Here is a 26505-nt window from a genome sequence, read left to right as displayed (position 1 = left end):
CTACCCTGCCTATACCAATTAAACAAACATTCGACCATACGCAAAGAGGCCGAGAACCAACTTCTCCTAACTAATGATTGAGACATAATAGAGTAAAAAAATGCGTGAAATAATTTATCCACGTTGTAAAAACAAAAAAACAAAAAACACTGGAGTTTCAATCAACTAATTATAGTTTAAATGTCCATACTTATTAGTAGCATGAATAGACAGATATGTAATAAGTATGAACAACTAATGGAGAAATATGAACATGATGGATCTACCAAGAAGGTTTGGCTCTAATCTTATCAAATAACAAGTGAAGAAAACAAGATATATAAAAATGAAAAAATTCATTTATTACTTATGTACTTTTTTCAAAATTTCAAATATATTAAAAAAACATGGGTAGTGGAATAATTGCTTATTTTTTATACTAATCATAAAATATATGCTCAATTATACTCAAATAAATAAGCTTACTAGCTTATCTAAAAACTCTTTTTTATATATTCAAATTGTGTGTGTTAAAAAATTAACCTAACAAGATTCTAAATTTTAAGAGCAATTTACAATTTTTACTAATAAATTTAACCAATAATTATCAAAGAATCCTCCCTCTACCTCAAATTCAATAAATTCAATAAATTAATTTATATGATGCGGAGAGAAACAACTAAAAAGTTCTTTAATCATCTATCATCACAATTTAATGAAACCATGAAGGATTTGTCCTTTTTAATGACATAAATGAGAGTAAATGTATTCATTCAATGTTTTTATTTCCTTGGTTCTTTTGGTGGAGAAAATTATTGTTTTTTTTCCTTTTCATATGGATGATAACAAAAGAAACGAAAGAAAAATCACAGGTCAAGATCACTATCTAGAGGCATTTAATGAGGGAAAATGATAGATTTTAATAAATTGAATGGTTGATGTCTCATATTATTTCTAAGTAGTAGTGGGGACATTCCTTTCAAAACAATATAAGACAAATGATATAACTTCTTAGTCATAACTTCACAAAATTAATGCATTTTCCATTTCCCTTTATTCTCGCTATATTTTATACAAAATGTTATTCTTATGGATTTAAGATCTTCTTAAACACTACATTATGGTTAGAATTCACCATGTATTCATTAAGATATATAGATAGTATCTGGGATATACAAGAAGATAAAATTATTTTAATCTATATTTCCAACCTTGTATCAATTTAATCCATATCTGGAGGTGATATTAATTTAATACCTTTGTACAAAGTTTCCATAACATTTCTTAGAAAAATGTTTGAAAACATAACATCAGTACACCCTATACTCCCAGAATATTTATATTTATACTTTCAGTACTGGCATGATAAAGCCGTATTTTACTTGTATGTCCCCATAGCGTACATTTTGTATATGTCTACAGGTTTTAAAAAGCTCTACATGACGTCTGACAAAATGGACAAAGAAGGATAAAGAAGAAAATTATCGGTTTTTATACATGCTCCTAAAATTTTAGATCAACTATTTTGTAAAATGATACTTTGAACATTTTATAGTGTACTCAACAGTTAATTATGGTTGACTTTATATACTTTAACAAGAGGAATATTCATGCAAACAAAACAATAATATCTTATAAAAATTTTATTAGATAGATGTATATATATATATAATTAGCCAAAACATAAATTAGCCATCGAGTAATACCAAAAGATTCTAAAGGCGCATTTGATTTGCATAGTGTACTACTTGCCCAGTCAGATTGTTGAATAACAATACAAATTAATACTTGTATAGACTTCCTGTACTGTATGTTTGATGTTGAATGGATGAATGGTACAGTATTTTTAAGACTATTTACTGTTTGAATAGTTTTGATTCACATGAGTACAAAGGAAAACATCACAAGGTTATAATTTCAGGGAACATATATAATAATATAAATTGTGTGAAGGGGTTAGTTTGAGATAAAAGTTTCATTTTCAAGGGACCTTCAAACAAAAGGTGACATACTGCTCTGCCCACGCAAACTATATGATGGAAGGCATTAAATGTTTTGGAGTCTAATATCCAAAATCTTATTCAATATGCTCCACATATTCTTACCATCTCTCCTCAAAACAAGGATCTCATTTGTGAGATTAGTTAGGTAGGTTCATTGCTGATTTTCCAAGGCTTTCTAGCCTCTAAATATTTTCATTTTGGACCATTGAGGGATATGTATATATATAGCAAAAGGACAAACAACTTAATGAAGTCTCTTGATGGTTCATTACTTATTTATATTTGTTGAAAATTTGTCCTTGAATTTTATTTATTGGTTGGTTTTCAATATTTTTCTATCTAAAGTTAAAGCTAATTTGAAACCAAAATTCATGTCAAAATGGGCAAATAATTTTACCAATGAATAACTATTGCTAGTATCAGTATGCTTTCATTAATGGAGGGAGAGTTTATTATTATTAATTAATTAATTAAAAATATGGACAAATTACTTTAAAATAAATATGTTATAAGTTTTTGGACTCTAAAATTAAGAATGATAAATATATTTTTGACTTCGAATAAATTTCGTATTTTTCTTCTTTTGGTATTGATTCACTTATAATTGATAATACATCGTATCAACTTCCACCAATTTTAAAAATCTTTGCTCTCTCAAAAATAGGATAAAGGTTGAGCTCTCAATGTTATCTATAATTTTTAGATATAACTTTTATTTAATAAAATTTCAGTTCAAGTGTATTTTTCATTTATATATTTTTCCTCAATATTCATTTTTATTGTTATTTTTTTCTTAGTTTAATATATGTGGAACATAGGATAATTTTATTCACTTTCTCTATTTTAATTTTTAAAATTTTTAAAAACAGCTAGCTTATAAGATGCAAAATTAAGTGAGTTAGGTTATATCACAGTCTACTTTTTTTTTCCCAAAATTTTAATATCAATTAAAAGAAAAATAATAGTATATTTGATTTACATTAAACACCATATTAAATATTTTGAAAAAAAAATAATTACCGTGACAATAGGTAAATTTTAGTGCAATTAACTTTTATGCAGAAAATTGAGGTTTCTGTTTTGTTCCAATAAATAAATAAATAATAAAAAATTAAAATAAATATAAAAAACTCTAAACCCTTAAAAAGGAAAAAAAAGTAAAAAAAAGGAAGGAATTTCATAAACATTCTATTTGCCTTGTAAATCACTTGTTATATTTCATGATTACTTAAATCCAATGCAAAATCCATTCCTCTTTAAAGAAACCAAAACCTCCTCAGACAAATTAAATTTACTTCTATACCCCTATTTAACCAAGTGTTAATACATATCTTGAGATCCTTGACAAAAATAGTTTATTTACTTATAACACACCATCTTGTGTAGATATCCCTTGAAATCAAAGATTTTAACATAAATTTCCAAGATAAATAAATGAATAAATATAAGTTCATAATTTTTGTAATTTATTAACAAAATATAGATAATCCACCTGTTAGAACGATGCACAAATGTAAAAATATTAAATTAATAATATAGTTTTATCCTTTACTGTAAGATGATATTCAAATTCACACAAACATTTTACTAATAGACTAAAAAGTCATTGATATAATTTTTATATATTATTGTCACATATATTCGATACTTCAACTTATTTTTTTTAAATAATCCTTTATTAGAAAAATACTATTTTAACTGTCAGTATGAATACACTTAATAAATAAATAAATAAATAAATAAAACCAAATATGATTGATTTTTACAATAGCTAGAGACACATAATTATTACCCATTTATGACATAGGGGTAAATTCGTAATCTCCAAAAATTTTTAAAGACACACACCATCAACAACAGCAAACACTTCACTTATGCATGCCATATAAAAAATCCAACACAAAACCCAAAAAACATTTCCAAAAGAAAAAGAAAAATAAAGAAAAAGAAAACAAAAGCAAAACATCACTCTCTCTCTCTCTCTCTCTCTCTCTCTCTCTTTTTATCTTTTTCTTTTAACTGCTTTTTCCACTCCCTGACTGTCTCAAGAGAAGACCAAATGTAATGATAATAATAATAATAATAATAAATATTTTTTAATTAAAATAAATAAATAAATAAATAAGAGTAGTACATCCAACTGCCCGCGGGCAGAAGAACACTGTCTCTTGACCCGGGCAGCAGCTCTTCTTCAATCTTTTTATCCATTTTTTCACCCCATAAAAATCCAATTTTTATCTCAGAAATCAACAGTATAAAAGTGAGTGAGTGAGCGTGTTAGAGAGAGAGAGAGAGAGAGAGAAAGGAAGAGTTTTGCATACTTTATTCTCTTCAAATTTTGCTCTTTGATTCACTGAGGTTTGGCACAACTGAGCCTTCTTCTTCTTCTTGTCTTCTCTTCTTTTCTCTCTTTGTTGTTGCCTGCTTGCCTGCCCACATTGCAGTGGTTTCATCAAGATCTTAGCTTTGGCACTCACTAGTGCATTAGAGTCTTGAATCGGTTTGGAAAAGAGGAAAAAGGAGCAATTTTGATGATGGGTATGTGAGAAAGATCCAATCTTTGTAGCAAACGCAGGAGAAGGGAAAGAAGAGACATTTGTGAGCTGTATGAAGTTTGTTTGGAACAATGAGAGATGAGAATCTGAAGAAAAGCAAGGTTTTTTATTTGATTTTTTTTTTTATTTTTTTAATCTAAGTTTTTTTTTGTTTGGTTTATTGCTTTGGTTGTGATTCTTTTGATTGTTTTTGGATTTGCAGCTCTCATGGTCAAAAAGTTTGGTGAGGAAATGGTTCAATATCAAGAGCAAAGCTCAGGATTTTTATGCTGATTATTCAGTTGGGAGAGGTCTGTGTCTCTTCAAGATTCATTCTTTTTTCTTTCCTTTTTTTCCTTTCTTTGTTTTTGATTCCTAATCATAAATTAAACAACAACCAAAAGAGAAAAATGCATGAGTTTGTTGAAGATGATGAAATGAAAGAAGTAAATCACAGTGTTCTTTATCCTTCTTTTCCTTGAACTTTGTGTGTGTGTCTCTGTGTTCTTTTTTTTCAGCAGGGGATGAAGAATGGAGGACCAGTTTCTCAGAGATGGAGTCATGCACAGTTAAGAAAAGCAAAACAGGTTACTGTGCTAACAGACTCTCTCTCTCTCTCTCTCTCTCTCTCTCTCTCTCAGAGTCTTTGCAGCTTTGGACCACTCTTTAATAGCAACCTTCTCTGTTTGTTTTTATCTTTACCAAATTATCAATTCTGAATTTGTTTTTTCAAATCTCTGTTCATCAGAGAGATTTCTGAAGAAAAAACCAGATCGGTTACGAGGAAAGTTTACTAATCATGATTCAGTAGTTCAAGTTACAGAACTCCAAGATTATCGGTATTTTTACTGACCTTCTTCATTTGTATATTATTGAATCTAATTCAAATTCCTGCTTTTTTTCTTGTGATTTGATAGTTTCAATTTTATTTTCTTTGTTATTCCTTAGGATTTTTGTTGCAACTTGGAATGTTGGTGGGAAATCTCCACCAAGTTATATGAATCTTGAGGATTGGCTTCATGCTTCACCACCTGCAGATATATATGTTTTGGGGTACACTTTTTGTGTGTTTTGAATTTTCCATGATAAAAATTTCACATTCTCAATGGGAGTTGTGTTCTTTTTCGGCTTTTTAGATTCCAAGAGATTGTTCCTCTGAATGCCGGGAATGTCCTGGGTGCCGAAGACAATGGCCCGGCGAAGAAATGGGTGGCTCTTATTAGAAAAACTTTGAATAATCTTCCTGGTGGTAGTAACAATGGAGGTTATCAAACACCATCTCCGGTGCCTGATCCGATTGTGGAGCTAGACGATGATTTTGAAGGATCGTCTACAAGGCAGAAGGCGTCGTCTTTCTTTCACCGTCATTCGTTTCAGTCTCTAAGCCGGAGTTTAAGAAGGGATGAAGATATGTTAGCTCAACAGCCTAGACTTGATCGCCGGTACAGCGTTTGTGATCGAGTAAGCTTTGGGAGAAGACCGAGTGATTATGATTCCACTTATCGATGGGGAGGCTCGTCTGATGATGACAACATCAGTGCTGATTCGCCAAGCACGGCTGCCTTCTCGCCAATGTCATATGGCTTTGGTTCATCCTTAACTACAGAAGGAACTGATGTATCAGGACGATCGAGGTAACTATGCACACTTTACTGATTTCATTCTAAGCTTTCAATTGATGCCCATGCTGAAATTTGTGTTGATTTCAGATATTGTTTAGTAGCAAGCAAGCAAATGGTCGGAATATTCCTGACGGTGTGGGTGCGAAGCGAAATTAGAGATGATATAAAGAACATGAAAGTCTCTTGTGTTGGTAGAGGATTGATGGGGTATCTTGGCAACAAAGTAAAAACTTTGTCTAAGTTTAAATTTCATAAATTGAGCAAAGAATGAATTTTTCGGGGATATTATTGTGAAGTTCTTGCACACAGGGTTCAATCTCCATCAGCATGTCTTTACACCAAACAAGCTTTTTGCTTCATATGTAGCCATTTGACGTCAGGGCAAAAGGAAGGCGATGAACTACGAAGAAATTCTGATGTCTTTGAGATTCTGAGAAAGACTAGATTCCCAAGAGTTCATGGAATTTGCGACGAAAAGTCACCTGAAACTATCCTTGAGCATGAGTAAGTGTGTACATGCTTTGCTTTTACTGCTGGGAAATGTTAAGTAACACATTCATCCTTATTTCAGTAGGATCATATGGCTTGGCGATTTGAATTACCGAATTGCTCTTTCGTACCGTTCTGTGAAGGCACTTGTTGAGATGCGCAATTGGAGAGCATTGTTGGAAAAGGATCAGGTGGTTTATCATACCATCCTCCGAATTCTTTTCTTCGATTTTTAATCAATGAAACAAACATAGCATGGATACTAAACTTTTGTCTTCTTAATGAACAGCTTAGGATAGAGCAACGGAGTGGCCGTGTCTTTCGGGGCTGGAGTGAAGGAAGAATCTATTTTCCACCAACATATAAGTATTCGAATAACTCAGATCGGTACACCGGTGATGAAATGCACCCAAAAGAGAAACGCCGGACACCTGCTTGGTAAAACAAGCTGAAACTATTTGATATATTGCGAAGAATTCATCCTTTGAATTTTAACTTTTTTATGATCTTTAGGTGTGATCGAATTCTATGGTACGGCAATGGCCTGAATCAGTTATCCTATGTTCGGGGAGAATCAAGGTTCTCCGACCATAGGCCGGTTTACAGCATTTTTTCAGCAGAGGTTGAACTTGTAAATCCAAACCTAATCAAAAACATGGTTTGCTCAAGTGCTCGAGTGGAGGTCGAAGAGCTTTTACCGTATTCTCACGGCTACGCCGAGCTCAGCTTCTTTTGATCAAGTTACTACATTTCTTTCACCAATTAACTAACAGGTTTCCTATAAAGAGCTCGGCTATTCGTTTTTTCCCTTATACTGTGAGTGATACAACCAACATTACATTGTCTAAATTACTTCCTATTATTTCAATCAAAAACTGATCTATTCAGTTCTTTAGTGACAGAAACCGAAGAATGAAGAGAATATTCGTCAACATCTAATTAACAAGGCAAACACTCTTATCGCCTTTTTTCCATTTCGATGTTCTTATTCTTTTGCTGTATATTAACAATATACGTCTTTCTTGGATCGAAACAGGGAAGAATCACTGCAGTTTTGCTACTAACAACAGGTTTAGAAGAATGGAATGTTTATAGAATAAACAATTGATCGAAGAAATCATGACACTACTTGTAAAAACACGGAAAAGAAAAAGCGAATGCGCCGTGCCGACGACAACGATGAATATAAAGAATCAAGTAGATGTCAACAATTTATCAGAAATTAGTTTCCAAGTATGATTCTTTCCTTTCTTTTTAGTTTGAGATATCATGTGCATAGTTCTTTACTGTTCTATATAAATTGGAGGGAAGAGTGTGAGCTATCATATGAAAGTTCAGAGCATGTCTTGTGACTTATGATTATAACTGCAAAGAGAAAAAAAAGAAGAATTGAATTCCATAATGTTTTATTCTTTCTTTTTTGGGTGGAAATAATTATAAAGAGCATGAAGAAAACAGGATTGGAAAAGGACACTGAAGGATCTGAAAAAGTAATTTGAGCTTCATGAAAAGAATGGATTGATGAAAGTTTGCTGTGTGTTTTGTCAGGAGGAGGTTGGTGTTGTGTTTTTGTGTCTCTGTTTGAAGAAAAGATCAATTGGTTTTTTGTGAGAATGAAACAGTTCATTAACTGCAATTTATCATAAATTATACAAATAGTTTCATATATATATATATATAGTCTTTTTTGGACATTGTGAGTTATGAACTTTTATTTATGTCTTGAAGATAAGGTTATAAATGTTATTATTATTATATTTATACATTTAATAAAGATTTTTCAGAATAAAAATTTTAAGGAGTTTAAGGGATAAAAAGGCTTGCCAATAAAATAATTCATTGATTTAATACATTCTAAAAATTAGATTACTGATATATACCTTTTATAATATAATAATAAGCTTATATATGTACAAGTTTCCTCAAGTACTTCAATTATATAAGTATTTTTCCCAATTCTATATATATATATATATATATATATATATGTACACACAACCCTACCCAATCCTTTATGCTTTTTATGTAATATATAAAATTACCAAATACCCATTTAAGATTAGTGAAAGTCCACAGTTTGCTAGTGATATGTACCTTAATGTACTATTAACAAAAAGGACAAATTGTGGAATATCTAATATTATTCAAAGTTATAAATATTTCACATTTCTTTAATAATAAAAATTACCTAAATTATATTTTTGATATTATATAAAATTGCAACATTTGCATGAATAATATATATGTATAAAGATGTGATGGTAAGATGTCAAAAGTCTTGGATAGAGATCAACTGTCTTATCATGATAGACACTGTGACCATATTATTGGTACTTCAAAAATAGAGTACAATGTTTATGTCATTAGTCACACACAAAATAGATTGAAAAGAAGTCATCTTTACACATATCAAACATATTTACATTATATTAACAATGTCAGAAACAGAAACTTCTTACACTATCACATCCTTCTTCAATCACTTTCTTTTCTCTCTTTCTCTTGCCTTTTTTTTTTATATATATATATTATTATTAATTTTATATACATATATTCTGAATTTTTATTTCTTTATTCCAAAAAGAAATTAATACTGTGCAAATGCATTACAATTATCAAACGAAGTATATATATTATATTTTTATAATAGCAATGGGTATTATTTAAATAACTTCTGATAAAAATTCTAACCTTTGTAAAATATTATGATTGTAATATATTTTCTCTTAAAATTTTAAAGAATATGGTGAGATATATTAATTTAATTACCATAAATTTGATAATTTTCCAATATAACTTCAAAACATAAAATTTTTCATTTGCCTCTTGAGCAGCACAAATCTATTGATTTTGACCATTTTACCCACCCTCATATACTATAAATTAAGTGTTTTTTAGCCTAAAAAAATGAATAATTACCCAAACTTATAATACACTGCAACTTACAAAATAAGCAATGAAAATGTAAAATCAATACAAATGATACAGCATGTTGATAAATACAATTTTAAAAAAAAAATCATTTAAATGTTTTCTTCAAAAATTAAAGACTGAAAAATATAAAAAAAATCAGAGGTACTGGTTGGCAAAGTTATGAACTTCTAGGGACTTATAAGTAACTTTTCCCCTATTATTGATTCACTGGCATGTATTTTATTCAAAAACAAACAAATAAAATAAATAAATAAATAAATCTTAACTGATATTTTAGATTTAAAAAACAAAAACAAAAAATAAAAATAAAAATAAAATAAAATAAAACAGTAGCACGTATGATTGATAAGAACATTGCTGTTCATGCGTCTGCCATGGGAACTTGTGGCAATTTGCGTGCAGAGAAAGTTTGCAGAAGAAAACTTATTACCACACCATCAAAATCACCACCTCTTTTCAATCCTACCAATAAAAAATTTTATTCTCTTCATTTTAGTTTCAATAATATAACCAAACCAATGATCAAACTTTTGATTTCTAGTCATTGACTCTTATCTCAACAAACCCTAACCCTAACCCTAACCCTAACCCTAGAATGACTTTTTATCAGCTTTATAAAGAACTACCACTCTTATCATGCTTTTATATAATAACAATAAAAAGAGTAGTCATGTTCATGTTTATCTTGTAAAATGCTGCATAAATACCTGCAGAAGATTCCCAGGCATGGATAGACATTATAATTGCAGATTTGATTGTTCAAGCATGCTTTAATAACAACTGTTCCTGCAATCACACACACACACACACACAAACCCAGATGTGAATTTAAATGATATAAGAAGCTTGCAGGTTGCAGCAGTCAGAATTAGGAATCAATGAGATGAATGTAATAACAAAACATGAAGTGTTCAATAGCTGCAGTTTTGATTTTTTAACAACCACAAACCAAAATGTGAAATTTCAGTGGAAGTAAATGATACAAGAATTTCAGTAAAATGTTCAGTAATTGCACATGTTTTTTCTGCAAATCAACACATGCACAGATTTGAGTGTTCACTTTGTTTATAAGAAATTTAAGCATGCTTAATAACTGTTTCTGCAAAAACATAAAAATCCAAACGTGAATGTCAGTGAAGATAAATGATAAAGAAACGTGACTTTGGAATTTGAGTCCATGCTTGTTATTAGAAAAAAATAAAGTATTCACTAATTGCAGACATGATTGTCCAAGCATATGCTTTGATAAGAACTGGTTCTGCAAATGCACATCAACCCAGATGTGAATGTTAGTGAAACTAAATTACTGAAGAAACGCACTTGCAGCCAGAATTAGGAATCAATGGTACAGGAAATTTACTGAGTTTTTAAAAGGTGTGTCAGTGCCTGTCATAAGAACATTAAAGTATTCAGTAATTTCAGTATGGTGCTGCACTTCTGGAACACCTTTGTTTATTTAATCCACCAGCTTAAGAAAGTGTTGTTTATATGATATATGCTTAATCTAGAAGTGCTCGTGCATAGTATGGTTAAACTGCCAACATTTTTGGACATTTTTCCGATAAATAAAACCAACTCACCTCAAGACATTGGAAGGCTGCAATTTCATTCCATTGAACTCTTGAACAGATGATCCTATCCATGGTGCCTGTCATGTTTCCAATTTCCAAAACCAAATGAAATGATAATTAGGTCAAAAATGAAGAACAGAAAGTAAACATGTTTTCTTCGCACATTAAACATAATAAGTGGAAATGTATGACCACTGCAGAAGAATATTTATCTAAAGATTACTCAATGATGAAATATTCCAGTGAAATACTTATTCTATAAAGCAAGAAATTGAGATGGAAAAATCAAGTCAATTAAAGATTAACCGTAAGTAAACAAAAATCAAAGCAAAATATATTAAAGAGTGAAATAAGATAATCATCATACACTTCAAGTCACCTAAACAATAGAACATATAAAACTAGGTGTAAATATGAAGCCATGACAGTCAAGAGCTTCTACACATCAGAGAGAATTGGAAGGTGAGCCGTGAGCGAATTTGCTGTCAGTGTACATGATATATTGAACCAAATAAAATGTATCAAAAGGTTACTCCTTGAATAATTAAGGGATTCAAGGCTACAGAAACAGGAGTTGAACTGAAATGTTAGATTATTCCCTGACTCAACATTTCCCCTCAATAAATCATCATCAATACTAAAATTAATTGTAGTCATGTTGAGGTTTTGAGTTCAAATAAGAGAAGGCCGTTCTGTCTGAATTATGATCTTGAAGTTTGCCGTATAGCCCATTTTTCCTTCTTCTGTTGAACTCAAGATGGAGGCAATCATACAGTCATTTATACAAGATAAGACCAGATTATCTTTTCAACTGCATTCACAATTAGATGAACAAGGAAGTGATGCAATATAATGTCAAGATCCCTCCTCTGTGCTTTCCCCTATAAGCATCACCTGCATTCACCTATGTCCATTTGGCAAAAGAATAAGATAATTAAGAAAGGGAAAATAAATAATGCCATTAATTGTAGGGAAAAGCGAGGTATAAAATACTATAAAAATATAAATAGTGTTCTGGCCTAACCTGCCAAATCTTGATGCGCACATCGCATCAGAACATGCTCCACTTAACCATTTGTCCATTCCAAATGATCTACAAACTGATAAAATGGACAAAAAAATGTTTTAGTAGAGTTAATAACTCAATCAAAAGTCAAAACCCAAAGAATTAACTTCTTGGTCATTGAACTTTTAAGTGAGATTACCCACCATGTTTACTATGTAAGGATCAAGTAGATTTGGTCAACAGCTTAGATAGAAATTCTTCAAAATAATATCAGATCCAATTTATCGACAGGTTGTAGGCTGCATTTCCTTGCTGAAGCACAAAGCAAGACTTAAATTTTCCAAGTTAAACACAATAAAAGACCAAGCATGGCTTGCTGTACAGCATGGAATCCTCTTGCAATACTGATTGCATTAGATGCGTTTTCATCCCAATCTGAATATAAGGCTGTCATACAGAAATCTTGAGCATGCTCACCATTATGTTCATGTAAACCCAATCCATCTCTTGAAAGCCAGAGCTGCTTCTCTCCTCTTGCACTGAGCTTCTGTCTGGACCTTGGGAGCCTTTCCCTTGTATAATGTCCTGTGATATTTTAACCAAAGTGAGCGATATTTGTATTTGTCAATAAACATATTTCCTTTCTCCATCATTTCTATGACTTCCATGGCTCTCAGAAAAAATCCACCTCTAACAAAGCAATACAGCAAGGAATCCAAAAGCTCCTGGTCAAATTTCATTGAGCTAGAACTAGCAAGCATTTTCATTTCACCCCACAAATCAGTTACTTCGACATACTTTCCTCCGATTGCAGCATATGCAGTGACCAAAGAATGAAATGTCTGGGCATTAGGGCTGTGTCCCAAAGCCCTCATCTTGTTCAGGGCTCTCTGAGCATCATGCATCAACCTTTTCTTGCAGAAGAAATGTATAATGCTGTTCCAATCATGGACACCACAATTCACACTCTGATTGTCTTTTTATTTCTCCAAAAAGCTTAGCCATTAAACTTGCCTCCGCACCCCCCAGAACAACCTTCAACCAGCGTCTCAAACCCATGGCTACCTGATCTTGGTATATTTGATTCTTTCATCTCTTTAAATAAAATGGAGAGCACCGCTAGAATCCTTGTGATGAACTCGGGGATTGGATCAGAGTCTCATAGCAGCTTGAATCTGCTGAACACCAGCTTTATGGAGCATCTCTTAGAAGTGCCATGACATCCCCCTGCCGATTTTCTTTGCAATAGGCTTTAAGAAGAGAAGAATAGACAGAAGAACCAACTCTAACTCCAGAAAATCTCATCTCATCTAGTAAATCATGTGCTTGATCAAGCATGCCAAGAGAAATGCATGCATTAATTACTTGAACAACAGCAGAATTCTCAATGGAAGCTGGGGAATCTTCTTTGCTCGCTGTGATTAAGAATGCTGCCAAATCACTAACCTTGTCCGCTTCTAGGAAAGCTCTAACAAGTTTTTGTATATATTTTTATCAGTAGGATGAAGAATCCCACGCTCCATTTTAACTAGGTCAACTTGGCCCAGTAATATATCAGATAACAGACGAAGGGATTCCTGTGCCTCGGCTTCAAGCCTAGAAAATTTCTTGTCCCACAAGAACTCATTATATGAAGGAGCTGAGCTTTTAACCAATCTGAACTTTTCAACAACATCCAGTTTCTTGAATTTACGGTCCTCATCAGTAACTGATGCTTTACTGGTTTCAACAGCTGCCAATACAGATTTTGCCGAGGCCAGAGACATCTTTGCTTCCTTAGCCTTTCTCAACATGTCTAATACCATATCAGCTGCAGAAGACAAGTCTCCAAATTTTAGATGACATGAGAGCAAGCAGTTGTAGAACTGCTGGAACTGGAAAGAACTAAGGCCGCAGGCCTCATCAATGTGTCGCTTTAGTTTCTTGAGTTCATCTCTACGCCCATTTTGTTCATATATATGAGCCATTACGATCAGCAAGTTGGCATCAGCCTTCACTCCCATTCTAGGCATCATGTCAAGAAGCTGCTCTGCTTTTCTTGTAGTACCAAACAATAGGCAGCCAGTCAATGCAATATTGAAAACATCAGAATTGGGCTTCATTGAAAGCAATGGCTTGTTACTCTTCTTGCTAGGATCAACCCTATGGTCATTGAAGAGGTAACCAATCTCCGCAATCAGCTCAGCAGCAAGGAATGCACCAGTAGCAGTTCGAGACATATGTCCTATGACTCCTGACCAAGCAGCCAGAGGGGGAAATGCCTGCATCTGTACCAACTTTCTCAAAACATTCGCAGCAAGAATGGGTGATTCACATCTGGCAAGCATGAAAGAAAGGTAAATCAGAGCTTCCTTCTCCAGCAATTCATTTTTCTTCTCATTAAAAAACCATTTCTACTAAGTCATAAGCTTTGGTTAGCCACTGGGATTCACAACTCTCAGCAGAACCAGAAATGAGTTTTGTCATGGTAGATGTCCCTCAGGAAGCCATACATCAGCAAGTGCCGCTCACATAACTTCCACGCTTCTTCAAATCTTTGTTCATCAACTGCATTTACCAAATCCAAAAGCTAGTCGAGATGGGTCATGAGCTTGGACCAATATTGGCTCAGCTAAAGTAGTGAAGGTAAACACAGATTGGGAAGGATTTTGTTTCACAATCTTGAACATTTCCACACTACTATAACTAGAGGATGATACCGGAAGCTGATGCAGATATCCATGACTCAAATAAGGCAAGGAATGATAACTAAAAACAATGCAGCGAGCAAATGATTTGAACCCAATCCTTCTGAAACCAAACATCCTTTCCTCAAATTCCACACAGGTGCTTCTAACTTTATTCAATCATGCCTATCACACAGCACATACATTATGCATCTTCTCGAATCAACACTGAATAATCATCAAAATCCAAATGCAGATCCCTCTGTTACCTGAACATACCAAACAGAACAATTCTGCATCAACCTCGTGCATCTCTCACAAGCATTATCCTAAATTCTCAATTTCCAGAACATGTCCATATAGAAACCCTTTAGGAACTTGCTCCAAATCAAAGGACATACAAATTGAACATCAAGTAACAAGGAAATATTCTAATCGAGCAATATATATCCTAAATGAACAAAAAGACTAATTTTTTCATGTAAATTCAGTAAGATCTATATGATGTTGAACAAAGAGCATCATGAGAGTACTAGAATTCAGCAAATTATTGAAAGAAAAAGGAAAAACATAATCTTTTATCAGAACGCCGAAGGATTCAAAGAACACTAATGATACAAGTATATGAAGAAGATTGAGAGGCGAAGATTAAAGCAATTACCGCCGGAGATGAGCTCGACGGCGATCGGCGCGGCCGCCGGAAGTATATGAAGAAGAGCTCGACGGGGTAGAACAAGCAAGGGTTTGGGATTAGCACATCAAAATTGAAAATCATTTTGCATTTAGCCCCCGCCAAAACACTGAAATATTTCACACTACTTTTGCACAAACACCCTCACTTAACTGAATATTTAAATTACTGCAAATAAAAACTCACATAATCCTCAGGGCTCGTTTACGTTTTTGCAGGAAAGTAATTGCGTACGTAAAAGTCTCTGCGGGAAAGACTTTTGCAGTGCATCATTTCTTTACCCTGCAAAAATAACATTACAACGCTTTGATTATCCCAATCAAAATTAGAATTACTGCATCGCAAAACTTAATTCCCACGTTTGGTATGAACTTGTTTTCAATGTAAAATTAGATTTATTCTCATTTTTGCCCTTAGTTGTTATACAAAGCTGCAAACTTAAGGCCTAAAAAAGGTGATTATTGAGTCTATTCTTTTTTATTTTACAAAGCTTCTTCAAATGCTTTAAGAAAATAAATTCATCAATTACAAACATATATATATATATAACACATTAAAATAAATTCAAATATTTAATCTTGATTTACAGACCGATAAAACACACACATTAAAAATAGACATTCATTACGATGACGTAATCATTTTAAAAAGTTTTTTTGGGTTTTTTTCGGCATTCAAAAAAATCTCACTTTCTTTTTATGGCTTAAGTAAACTATATTTTTCATCAATGATTTGGTTGTGATTAAGGACTGAATATAATATCAAGATTTTACAAGGGTTTATACATAAAAAAAACCCTCCAAAAATAAATCAAAAACAAAGTCCACCCAATTTTATTATCCGACACTAGTGTTTTATTATCCACACTAGTTTTCAAAGTAGTTTTATTATCTACATCATATCTATTACTCAAGATTTTCTATTACAACAACATAAATCTTAGAGAAAAAAGAAGATATATGAAGTTCAATAAACCAATTTTTCAAAAAGAATGTATGAAATTGCAAAACAAAATCCTAAAATGTTGATGAATTACATTGAATTTCATCAACTTTTTAAATATCAAAAGGCATCCTTTTCATTTACATAAATTTTACCAAGTTAACAAAAATTAGCAAAATATGGAATTTATGAATATAAGAAAAAGGTTTGCACCATTATATCCAGGGGCGGAGCCAAAAATTGCAAAAAGGGGGGGCGAGCTGGGTGAGCTACAAATTTAAAAAATATAAAAATTTAAATAACAAAATTTAATAAATTAAAAATTCAAATAATACACTAAGACAAATATTTTAAAATACAAAATAAAAATACATACCACTAATGATTGCGAAGGGGGAGCTGAATCCTTCGATTTTGCATGTTTTGAAAACATTGTAATATTATTTCTTCATCAATTTTAGCAAACATTTCTCGCTCAATATAGCATACCATCATATTGTTTAACCATTCATCGCCTATTTTGTTTCGCAAATCTGTTTTGATGATATTCATTGCTGAGAACGCTCTTTTCAACTCATGCTGTTGCTACACGGTAAAATCAATGCCAATTCGATAAGACGATAAACCAATGGAAAAAGTCAAATGTTTATCAAATTGAACCATCTTCACGAAAGAAGACTTTGCAAGATCATGACAACTTGAAAAAAATCGAATTTCTTCTCACATCATGAATATATATGCGAAGTTGCTCTTTCAAGATAAGATGATCGGATGTGGAGAAATCATCGAGTAAAAGTCGAGCAAGTCGAACAAGCATACCATGATCGAATCTGGAAAAAGAGTTTCTTGGATCAAGACAAGCAATACATCTTAATAACTCTGTAGAAGTTTCACTAAATCGGTTATTCATCTCAACAGTAAATAAATCAATCACTGCAATAAAGATCTCTACATGATAATGATGGTAATAAGTAACCAATTGCCCTCCACGTCTCGAACGGCCTCGAACTGGTATACTATCTTCCATATTAGGCACTGAAACTGACATTTCAACACAAAAGCTCCTGACTTCTTCCAAAAATGTACCCCATCCATTTTCTCTCAAATCTTGCATAAGTTCTTTCACAGTTACAATCAACCCCATTGCATTAACAATGTTTTGATCTTTCTATTGCAAGGCATTTGACAAGTCATTAGTTAATCCCAGTACTTTGATCATCAGATGCAAGATAAATATAAATTCAAAACTCTCCATCCTTTGTATCAAACCCGATGTTGTGCCTCTTTGCTCTACAACATTTCCATCATTACACACATTCTCTAACACCTCTAATACTGACTCCCACATGGTAAATAGACGGATTAAAGTTGTATAATGTGAGCCCCACCTAGTATCACCGGGTCTTGCAAGATTAGTCTCTTGATGTTGGCCTCTTCCTGGAAAGATCTCACCTTTCTCCAATTTCTCCACAATCTTATCATGGTGCTTCTGAAGCAATGCATCTCTCCTTTTACAGGAAGCACCCATAATGTTCACAATCATAGTGACATAGTTGAAAAAAATCACTAATAGCCAAAATGTTCCTCGCAACAGAAACTACAACCAACTGTAATTGGTGGGCAAAGCGATGGACATAAAAAGCAAATGGATTTTCATTCAAAATTAATGTCTTCAACCCATTAAATTGCCCTTTCATATTAGAATCTCCATCATATCCTTGCCCTCTCAATCTAGAAATAGATAAAACAAAACGGGCAAACAATCCATCCAAAGCTGTCTTTAATGAAGGGGCTGAAGTATCAACAACATGTTCAACAGCAAGAAATCTTTCAATTACTTGACCTTGCTTATTCACAAACCTTACAATGACAATCATTTGCTCTTTTACTGATCTGTCACGAGACTCATCAAGAAGTATAGAGAAATGACTATCTCCAATCTCATTAATAATAGCCCGCGTGGTCTCTTCTGCACAAGCCCTCACTAATTCTTTCTGTATTTGTGGAGAGGTCATTTGATTATTTCCAGGAGCATTTTCATTAATCACACGACCAACACTTTCAACTTCTGTTCCATACCAATTCAGCATCTCTAAAAAGTTGCCCCTGTTAGTAGAACTTGAAGATTCATCATGTCCACGAAAGCAAGACCTTGCAACAGAAGAAATCTAACAACGCGTAAAACAGCAGTGACACGAGCTCTATATGCAACCTCCATTTCTCTGCTATGAGAAGAGAATATATGCGACACGCTTTGCCTCTGATTTTTGAAATCCTCACAATGTCGCCTTGCATTGTTGTGGTTGCTATTAACTCCACCAATATGCTCAGTGAAAACTTCCATTTCTTTCTTCCAATTGCTAAACCCTGTCTTCGTGAAGGCATCAATCCCAAGTTTATCACCCCTTGGTTGCTTAAAAAGATAGCAATAAAAACAATAAGCTGCATCTTTCTCCATACTATATTCCAACCAATCAAATTTCTGAAAACCACACTTCTTTAAAAGCTTGTCAAATCTTTTTCCTTGTTGTTTTCTAGGAAAAATTGTGGCTAACTCGGTTGACATGGACCCATTAACAAATACTCTCTCCTTACTTGATCTCTTGTTCATGTGTCATATTCCTCGATTGGTTTTCGAAGCCCTGGGTCGGCAATGATATCACTCGGATCAAACTCGACATGACTTTTCTTTTGTGCAACAGTACTTACATCAGACGCTGAACCAGTTCTTGTTTCAATACTTTTTGGTATAGATTTAAAAAACCTCTCCATATCTATGAAATTAATCAAATTAAATATATAAATGATTTGAACTAAATCATAAATTCATAAATTGTCAAATCAAATATGGGGAAGTAACACTAAATTAAACATTTATCAAAAAAATATGTGTGACAATTTATCATTATCTTAACATTTATCCACAAGTATAATTATAATTCATACTAGTTATATAAACGTAAATAATATTTTAAATGAAGTTTTATTTGAAAGTGATAACTTATATTTAAAAAAAATTTAGAGATAATTTTTTTATTTATTAGTGAATCACAAATTTTAATTTTAATAATACTCAAATCTCTAAATTAAATTAATGATATCAATTTAAATGCCACATATCTAAATCAAATAATCAATAATATCAATCCACATATGACAATGACATATGACATACCATAAATCGCATTAATGAATATCAATTTATAAACATTTCAACAAATTTCCTTGAAAATATTTCATACATGACAAAAAAATAATAATAATAAAACAAACAAACAAATAAAAAAATCTTAAAAATTAAATAAAATAACATTTCACCTCCTAATTGCCAAACGCCGGACAGAGAGATCAAACAAAGCCGGTGGAGAGAATAAATTGAGGTTGCAACTTGCAGATGGTATATAGCTTATTTATAAAAAACAATTCAAGTTCAAAACTTTTGAAATGGATGAGTTCAGCTTTTGAAATGGATGAGAAGTGAGAACTCAGAAGAACTCAGAAGAACTCAGAAGAATCAACAATGCAATCTCATTGATTTTCAAAGAATATGTATTAATCTAATATATATATTAGTAATTTAATATAATAGCACTAGCCACTAGCCACTACACTAGAACCATAGTCCATAGCACCTGCCACCTGATATGCAACTATGCAAATAATGGCATACAACGGATATCTCTCTTCAACATGCAACGTTTCATTTTTTCATTGGCTCCTTTATGCTTGATTAGATTGCCATCTTCCAAGAATCCAAGTTCCAATGCTCATGACCAGGGAACAAACTTCAAGAATAGCTGGCACTTGGCAGCTTGCTATGTCACAAACTGGGTGGCGGACCTGGCGGTGGCCGGAGAAGGAAGGGGCACCAGGCGCTGCATGGTCGGAGAAGCTAAGGGCCGAGGAGGGATGCCGGGTTGTCGGGGAAGGGGCGGCTGGGCGGGGAAGGGGCGGAGGGTTCTCAAGCCACGGGGTCCATCGACCTGCTGGGCCAGGGGCGCGCCGCCCCTCGACCCCTCCCTACCGATTATATCTACAATAAAATCCCATAAAAAAATAAAAAAATATGTTATGCAAAACATGATAAAAAGAGACAAGAAATAATATTGTTAAACTAATGAATTAATATTTTTGATTTGAATGCTTATACTTAATATTTATTTATATATCTCATATATTTTAAAAACTTTGATTCACTACAAATACTGGAACAATTTTTACGTAGGGAATTAAAAACAATCGTGGACAAGTAAAAATATATATGTCTCAAGTTCTTATCTTATATGTTGGATTATTATTTCAACATAGATTTAATTTAATCAAAAACAAAAAAATTCTCCAATAAAAAAATTTTTATCCAAACAAATATGAAATTTATTTATCTTTGATCCATTTAAAAATATGAATTTTTACACCAAGAAAAAAATTTAACAAAAAAATTTAACACAAAAATAATCTAACAAACTTGGGAAAAATATTACCAGGATTTCTCCGATTCAGAAGAAGCGACAACTCTCCGCCGAATTGGAAATATGATCGCGTTAGGGTTTTTTCAAAGACAAAACAAACGAGAAAGAGTTTTATGTAATAAAGGGTAGTTTGGTAATTTGACAATTACCAAACTTTCCCATCACCGGTGTAAACACTTTCACACCACCCCCTGTGAATCACTTTCCCTAGTCAAGTGGAAAGTGATTACAAGGAGACCATATCACTTTTAAGAACCAAACGCTTGAAATGGATTCACCCTCTTACTTTGCAGGGAAAGTAACAAATTTATAATGGAAGGTATTATTATTATTATTATTATTATTATTATTATTATTATTATTAAGTTCATGTTATTCCATCATAGACCCGGGAATGGTTGCTTATGTTAGTGAAATGTAGGGACCGAATATAGTAATATCAGTAGCTAAATAAATAAGAATAATGCTAAAAAAATAAAGGACACAAAAAAATATTACGTGAAAACCCCTAAATAATTAGATAAAAAAACTACAGGCGAGGATAGAAGAAATTTACTAAGTGAAAAAATTTTAAGAGTTACAAACTTTCTAATAATAAGGAGAAAACCAGAGTATCTCTCTTATACTTAGGAAAATAGATTAACTCTCAAAATATTTTATCACATTTTTTTACTCTCTCTCTAGTTTCCTCACTCTCACTTTTGCTTCTTCACTTGGTTGTCTCTTTACAATAATCATAAGGGGTTTATATAGCCCTTCACCTAACAAACCAAGGGTTAGGATCATTTTGATCCAAGGGCTCACATTGATGGGGTAGGTGGCACCTATCCCCAAATAATATAAAATATTCCCCCACTAACTCTTTCCACTTACCACTAGTGGTGTCAAACGGACCGGCCGGCCTGGCACGGCCCGGGCCCACAACGGGCCATGCACTATGCATGCTCGGGTCGGCACCGCCCGTCTAGAAATCATGCCAGGCCGGTACAACCCACCAACCACCAAGGTCGGCCCAGCACGTGGCCCGGCCCAGTTATATTATATTTATATTTATTATTTTAAACCCCAAAAATATAAAAAAATACCCTAAAATTGCTAAAAAATATATATAAAAAAACATCCTAAAATTCAAAAACATAGAATTATTGTCTAAAAAACAAAAAATATACTAATAATTTTTTTAAAAAAAAGAAAAAAAAACTTACATTTGGCGTGTCGGGCCATGTTGGCCCGAAGCGGGCCATGCCGACCACTGGACCGCAAACCCTAACCCAACACGGGCCGGGGTTTGGGCCGTGCACACCGAGCACCCGAGACACTGATCACGTAGCACCTTGCTTGGGCCAAGCACAACCCAACTCGTGCCAGCCTGTGCCGGGCCCGAGCCGGCACGACCCGTTTGACACCGCTACCTACCACCAAGTCATGACAAAAATGAAGAAATGTCATCCTTGCCCTTCTATGTTGGTGTTAAAAATTGAGGAGTGTGACAATTAATTTGGGCTAACCGTTTATGCATAAAAATAAATTTTATTTATAAAAATTTGATGAGAAAAATTATATTACCTTATTTTATATTTTTATGAGGGCATACATTCCATTAATATATTGATGAAAGTGTACATAAATGTACAAACCTATTAGGCACTTATAAGGACTGGTGGTGGGCTGGATTTCCCCGCACCCTTCGAGGATCCATCCTGTTAGGGACATGGAATGCTATATATACTCCCTTTGTTCCTTTTTATGCATGCGTGAATAACCAGATCTCACATACTAAATGAATTTAGTTATTTCATAAATTTTTATAAATATTTGTTATCTTTTCCAAAAATTCACTCTAATTTATATCTTCACGTTTCTCTCTCATATTTAATTCGAAGAAGAGAATTGAATATTAAGATAGTTTTGAAAAAAAAATAACAAATACTTCTTGATAATAGAAAATAACATATAAAAAGAAACATGGGTTTATGACAAATAAAAAGGAACCGAAGGAGTATAATAGTTAAAAGGATTAAAAACTCATGACTTAGGTTATTGGATTTATTGGGTATTTTTGTCTTGGCTTCCCAACCGGGACGAGAGACAAGGAATCCCCGCTCAAGATGGAAGAGTGAGTAGGGGAGCCTCCCGCCCGTCCCCTGTCTTGCCTTGTGACTATTCCTGTTCACAAGTGATTAGATCATTGAAGATATGCAATAGCTTGAATTATTGCATTTATTTATTTATTTATTATTGCAAACACTCTCCATCTTGAATCAATGCATGTAAATACACCCCTGTAATATAGAAAATTTGCAAAAAAATGCTTTTAATACACACTTGTTAGTATAATAATGCCATTCTAGAATTAAAAATTAACCAAAGAGTAGTTGCTAACATACAACAAAACAGGGTAAACATTACTTCATAGAAACCACCAAAACAACAGGCAACATTTCAAGTTCAGAAGTCACACAAAATTAAACAACTTCTAAAGACTTGAACACCTTTCACCAAACAGAACCCTGCTGCTAAGTGCTAGCTCTATCCAAAACAGCTTCCCTGCAATGCAAATAATATGTATAACATCAACATTTCTGCAGTTAAAAAGCTGAACAAAATAAATAAAGATATAACTGCAATTTTGGTTCTTCAATCATCCAATAATTAAATAAAAAAATGAATAGCCACCAAAACTACTCACTCTTTTTTCATAGTTAAAGAAATATTCTTGCATTATTCTTCCTAATTCAAAAGCCACAAGAACCAAATGGGACATATTCTTGGTCTATGGACTAAAGTGAATGAGTATAGTTCAGGAACCAAAAGTGCACTTTTGGCCATAAATAAACGGCAAAAGTTTAAAATAGTTTCTTACCATTTCCCATCAGTTTTGCACCTCACCATCCACAAATTTCCTCATCCACTCTAATTTCCAGTCACGAGGCCTTACCATAAAGCTCCGGGCTTTCACTTCATTCTTGTATAAAGCATCAAAAGCCCGTTCTAGGATCATCTCATCATACCCTTCATTCTCCAGCTGTAGTAACTTCTCCATAAGTTCTTGAGTCCAATGAACATAGTTACTTCTTATTGCCTTCGCGGCGTGCATAAGTGCTTCAGCAAACTTTGCAATGCTATCATTTTTGTCAGTATCTGTATCTTCTTCTACTGATTCATCATCTTCATGACCTAACTTGGCAATTTTATCGCTTTCTTCGATATCTGTATCTTCTTCCCCTGACTCATCATCTTCATTAAATGTGTGTAATATAAAAACAACAGATACCATAAGAACTGCACAAGCAGCCAGAAGAATTCGTTTGGTTTTTGCATCTTCAGCAGCATCCATCTAATAAGTAATACAGATCCTTTGGTCAAATGACAACAATGCAGTTAAAAGTCATGTATAATTTGAAGCACGACTTGCACCCAAATCAGGTCAAGATACTTTAGAATTCAAAGAGGCCAACTTTGCAGATATAACAACAAAGTCATGTATGAGTTTCTTTTTCAATATACACCTACATTTGATATGAATTAACTACATAAAAAATGACTACTATGAGAATTATTCCCACACAAAACTATATATATATATAAAATAATAATAATAATACTGTACATCAACTGCACACTGAACTCAAATTCAGAATCCAAAGAATAGCTCATGAAAATAGTGAACAAGACTGAATAAGATAGGAGTTGACATAGTGAGAGAAGAGGTACAGATATCAAACATTTCAAAGAAATATGTGTACACATAGTATCACAGTTTTACCTTCCATTAAATAAACAAAATCATCACTATTTATATGTTGACTTCCAGCCAAAGAAATGAGAGGGAAAAAATAGGTTGAAAAACATCTCACACTCAACCACTGAAATAGCAATAGGCAACATAAATATAAAGACATTTTAAAATAAACATGTCATATATCTAAGCATTCAATAACAGGTATGATCCCCCATTAGCTACACAGATCAATTAAAAATTTTCTCCAGAAACCCTGTCATTTAGGGGGAAAAAATCAATCAAGCATCTTAAATTCAATTAAGAAGAAGCAACAAAGAAGCTTAACCTACCACGTGATCTTTTGAAAGAGAGAAATGTATAGCAATTGGTGATGCAAATCTCAAAGAACCATGCAGTATGAGCATCAGGCAAAAAAAATATTACCTCCCATTAACTACTAAATACATGCGAGTTAGATATTCACTAGAAACCTAGCCATCTTAACTATTTCACAGCACCAATAGGCAACACACACCTCAAATATTTCAAAGAAATATGGGATACAAAAATTCAAGCAAAACCCTTGCAAGTTGGATGTTCACTAGAAACCTCACCATCTTAACTATTTTACAAGTAACGTCACAAAAAGATTCAACTAAACATCATAAATTCAATTAGGAAGGTTGAAACAAAATCCTAGACCACAAAATGATTTCCTCAAATCCAAAAAAAAAATCCCATGCAACAAAATCCTATAATTCAAAGCATATCTCTTTCCACTCAGATGTTTACTAGAAGGCCTATCATCTTAACTATTTCACAGACAAACATCACAAAAATATTCAATTCAAACCCCAAAACAACAAAATCAATACTTGAAAAAGTAAAGTTAATGTGGCAGTAGGTGATAAAAATCTCAAGCATTTCAAAGAAATATGTCATAAAAGCACCCAATCAAACATATTACCTCTCATTAACAACAAAAAATTGTAGGAAATTGCTCACAAATTGGACGTTGACTAAGAAGAATTTTACAGATCCCACCAAAAAAAAGTCACAATAAATCAAATCAAGCATTTTATCACCAACCATGAGAGAGCAACAAAAAAAAATAAGAAAAAATCAAGACAATGCCTAGAATCCCTGAATCAAACTGAGGAAAGCAAAGGGAGCGGAATCAAGCTTCATTCATACCTGTGCGGGCTTCGATCTCTTTGACGACGTTGCCTAAAAGGGGAGATTTTTAGGTTTCTGGGCGGAGGGAGAGAGAGAGAGGGAGGGAATTAGGGTTAGAGATGAGAAGAGAACAATAAGAAGGCACGCACAACAAACCCTAGTGTTTTGGGAAATGGGAAGTCACTTCTACAAAATCCATTGTTTGGTTGGCGGGAACTGGAACTCCTGAATTGGAAGTGGAGGTGAATATGGGAAAGCAGAGCCCACTTTTTTTTAAAAAAATAAAAATAAAAAATCTATACATTATATTATATTATATTTTATTTACAAGTAATTGTATTTTATTTTATTTTAAAAAATAGAAAATAAAGTTTTGAGAATATAATCAAGTTTATCTTGCTTAAGACTGCCCAATTATTCCTGTAATTTTTTTTTTAATTATATTGACACAATCTCTGTAAATGAAATTCAATTACAACCTTGGCTTTATATAAAATCTCCTTTTATTAGCTTTTTGTTTATAAAAATAACTAGACAAACTATGTCTGTTTATTGTTTTTTATATTAGGCACATAAATTGTATAAATTTATCCTTAAACATATGTCACATTTACATGCGTTGACGATAGACAAAAAAACCATCATATTATTTAGAGAAAGACACGTTTTTACTTTAAAATCCAATACAAACAATGACCGAAA

General features: G+C 33.0%; 4 protein-coding genes, 1 long non-coding RNA gene and 1 pseudogene across 5 annotated transcripts; 2 read left to right on the top strand and 4 right to left on the bottom strand.

The window, feature by feature from the left end:
• Nucleotides 1-4266: 4266 nt before the first annotated feature.
• LOC120256408 (type IV inositol polyphosphate 5-phosphatase 7-like) lies at nucleotides 4267-7578 on the top strand. Its single transcript, XM_039264095.1, is given in 13 exon segments — nucleotides 4267-4638; nucleotides 4740-4827; nucleotides 5035-5103; nucleotides 5265-5355; nucleotides 5465-5569; nucleotides 5653-6150; nucleotides 6226-6361; nucleotides 6448-6486; nucleotides 6488-6642; nucleotides 6710-6818; nucleotides 6917-7065; nucleotides 7141-7443; nucleotides 7524-7578. Coding segments are annotated over 12 exon segments (1692 nt in total). The 5' UTR covers nucleotides 4267-4608; the 3' UTR covers nucleotides 7364-7443; nucleotides 7524-7578.
• Nucleotides 7579-7663: 85 nt separating this feature from the next.
• Nucleotides 7664-8295, top strand: LOC120256409. The gene is made up of 2 exons (XR_005535293.1): nucleotides 7664-7860; nucleotides 8070-8295. It is a non-coding gene; the product is annotated as an uncharacterized LOC120256409 (long non-coding RNA).
• A 3172-nt stretch (nucleotides 8296-11467) lies between these two features.
• On the bottom strand, nucleotides 11468-15552 carry LOC120256407 (annotated as a pseudogene).
• A 1573-nt stretch (nucleotides 15553-17125) lies between these two features.
• Nucleotides 17126-18527, bottom strand: LOC120256402. The gene is made up of 3 exons (XM_039264093.1): nucleotides 18046-18527; nucleotides 17753-17945; nucleotides 17126-17605 (listed from the first exon to the last, which is right to left on the bottom strand). Exons 1-3 carry the CDS (start codon nucleotides 18525-18527, stop codon nucleotides 17126-17128), a joined length of 1155 nt encoding a protein of 384 aa, XP_039120027.1.
• A 2-nt stretch (nucleotides 18528-18529) lies between these two features.
• On the bottom strand, nucleotides 18530-19003 carry LOC120256401. Its single transcript, XM_039264092.1, has one exon. The coding sequence runs from the start codon at nucleotides 19001-19003 to the stop codon at nucleotides 18530-18532; it is 474 nt and encodes a 157-aa protein (XP_039120026.1).
• Nucleotides 19004-23215: 4212 nt separating this feature from the next.
• LOC120256403 lies at nucleotides 23216-26050 on the bottom strand. Its single transcript, XM_039264094.1, has 3 exons — nucleotides 25822-26050; nucleotides 23770-24243; nucleotides 23216-23453 (listed from the first exon to the last, which is right to left on the bottom strand). Exon 2 carries the CDS (start codon nucleotides 24241-24243, stop codon nucleotides 23779-23781), a length of 465 nt encoding a protein of 154 aa, XP_039120028.1. The 5' UTR covers nucleotides 25822-26050; the 3' UTR covers nucleotides 23216-23453; nucleotides 23770-23778.
• Nucleotides 26051-26505: the final 455 nt, after the last annotated feature.

This window comes from Dioscorea cayenensis, unplaced genomic scaffold (assembly GCF_009730915.1).
Source record: "Dioscorea cayenensis subsp. rotundata cultivar TDr96_F1 unplaced genomic scaffold, TDr96_F1_v2_PseudoChromosome.rev07_lg8_w22 25.fasta BLBR01001422.1, whole genome shotgun sequence".
Classification (NCBI taxonomy): domain Eukaryota; kingdom Viridiplantae; phylum Streptophyta; class Magnoliopsida; order Dioscoreales; family Dioscoreaceae; genus Dioscorea; species Dioscorea cayenensis.
The sequence above is the reverse complement of the archived record's forward strand: the minus strand, read 5'-3'. Positions and strand labels throughout refer to the sequence as shown.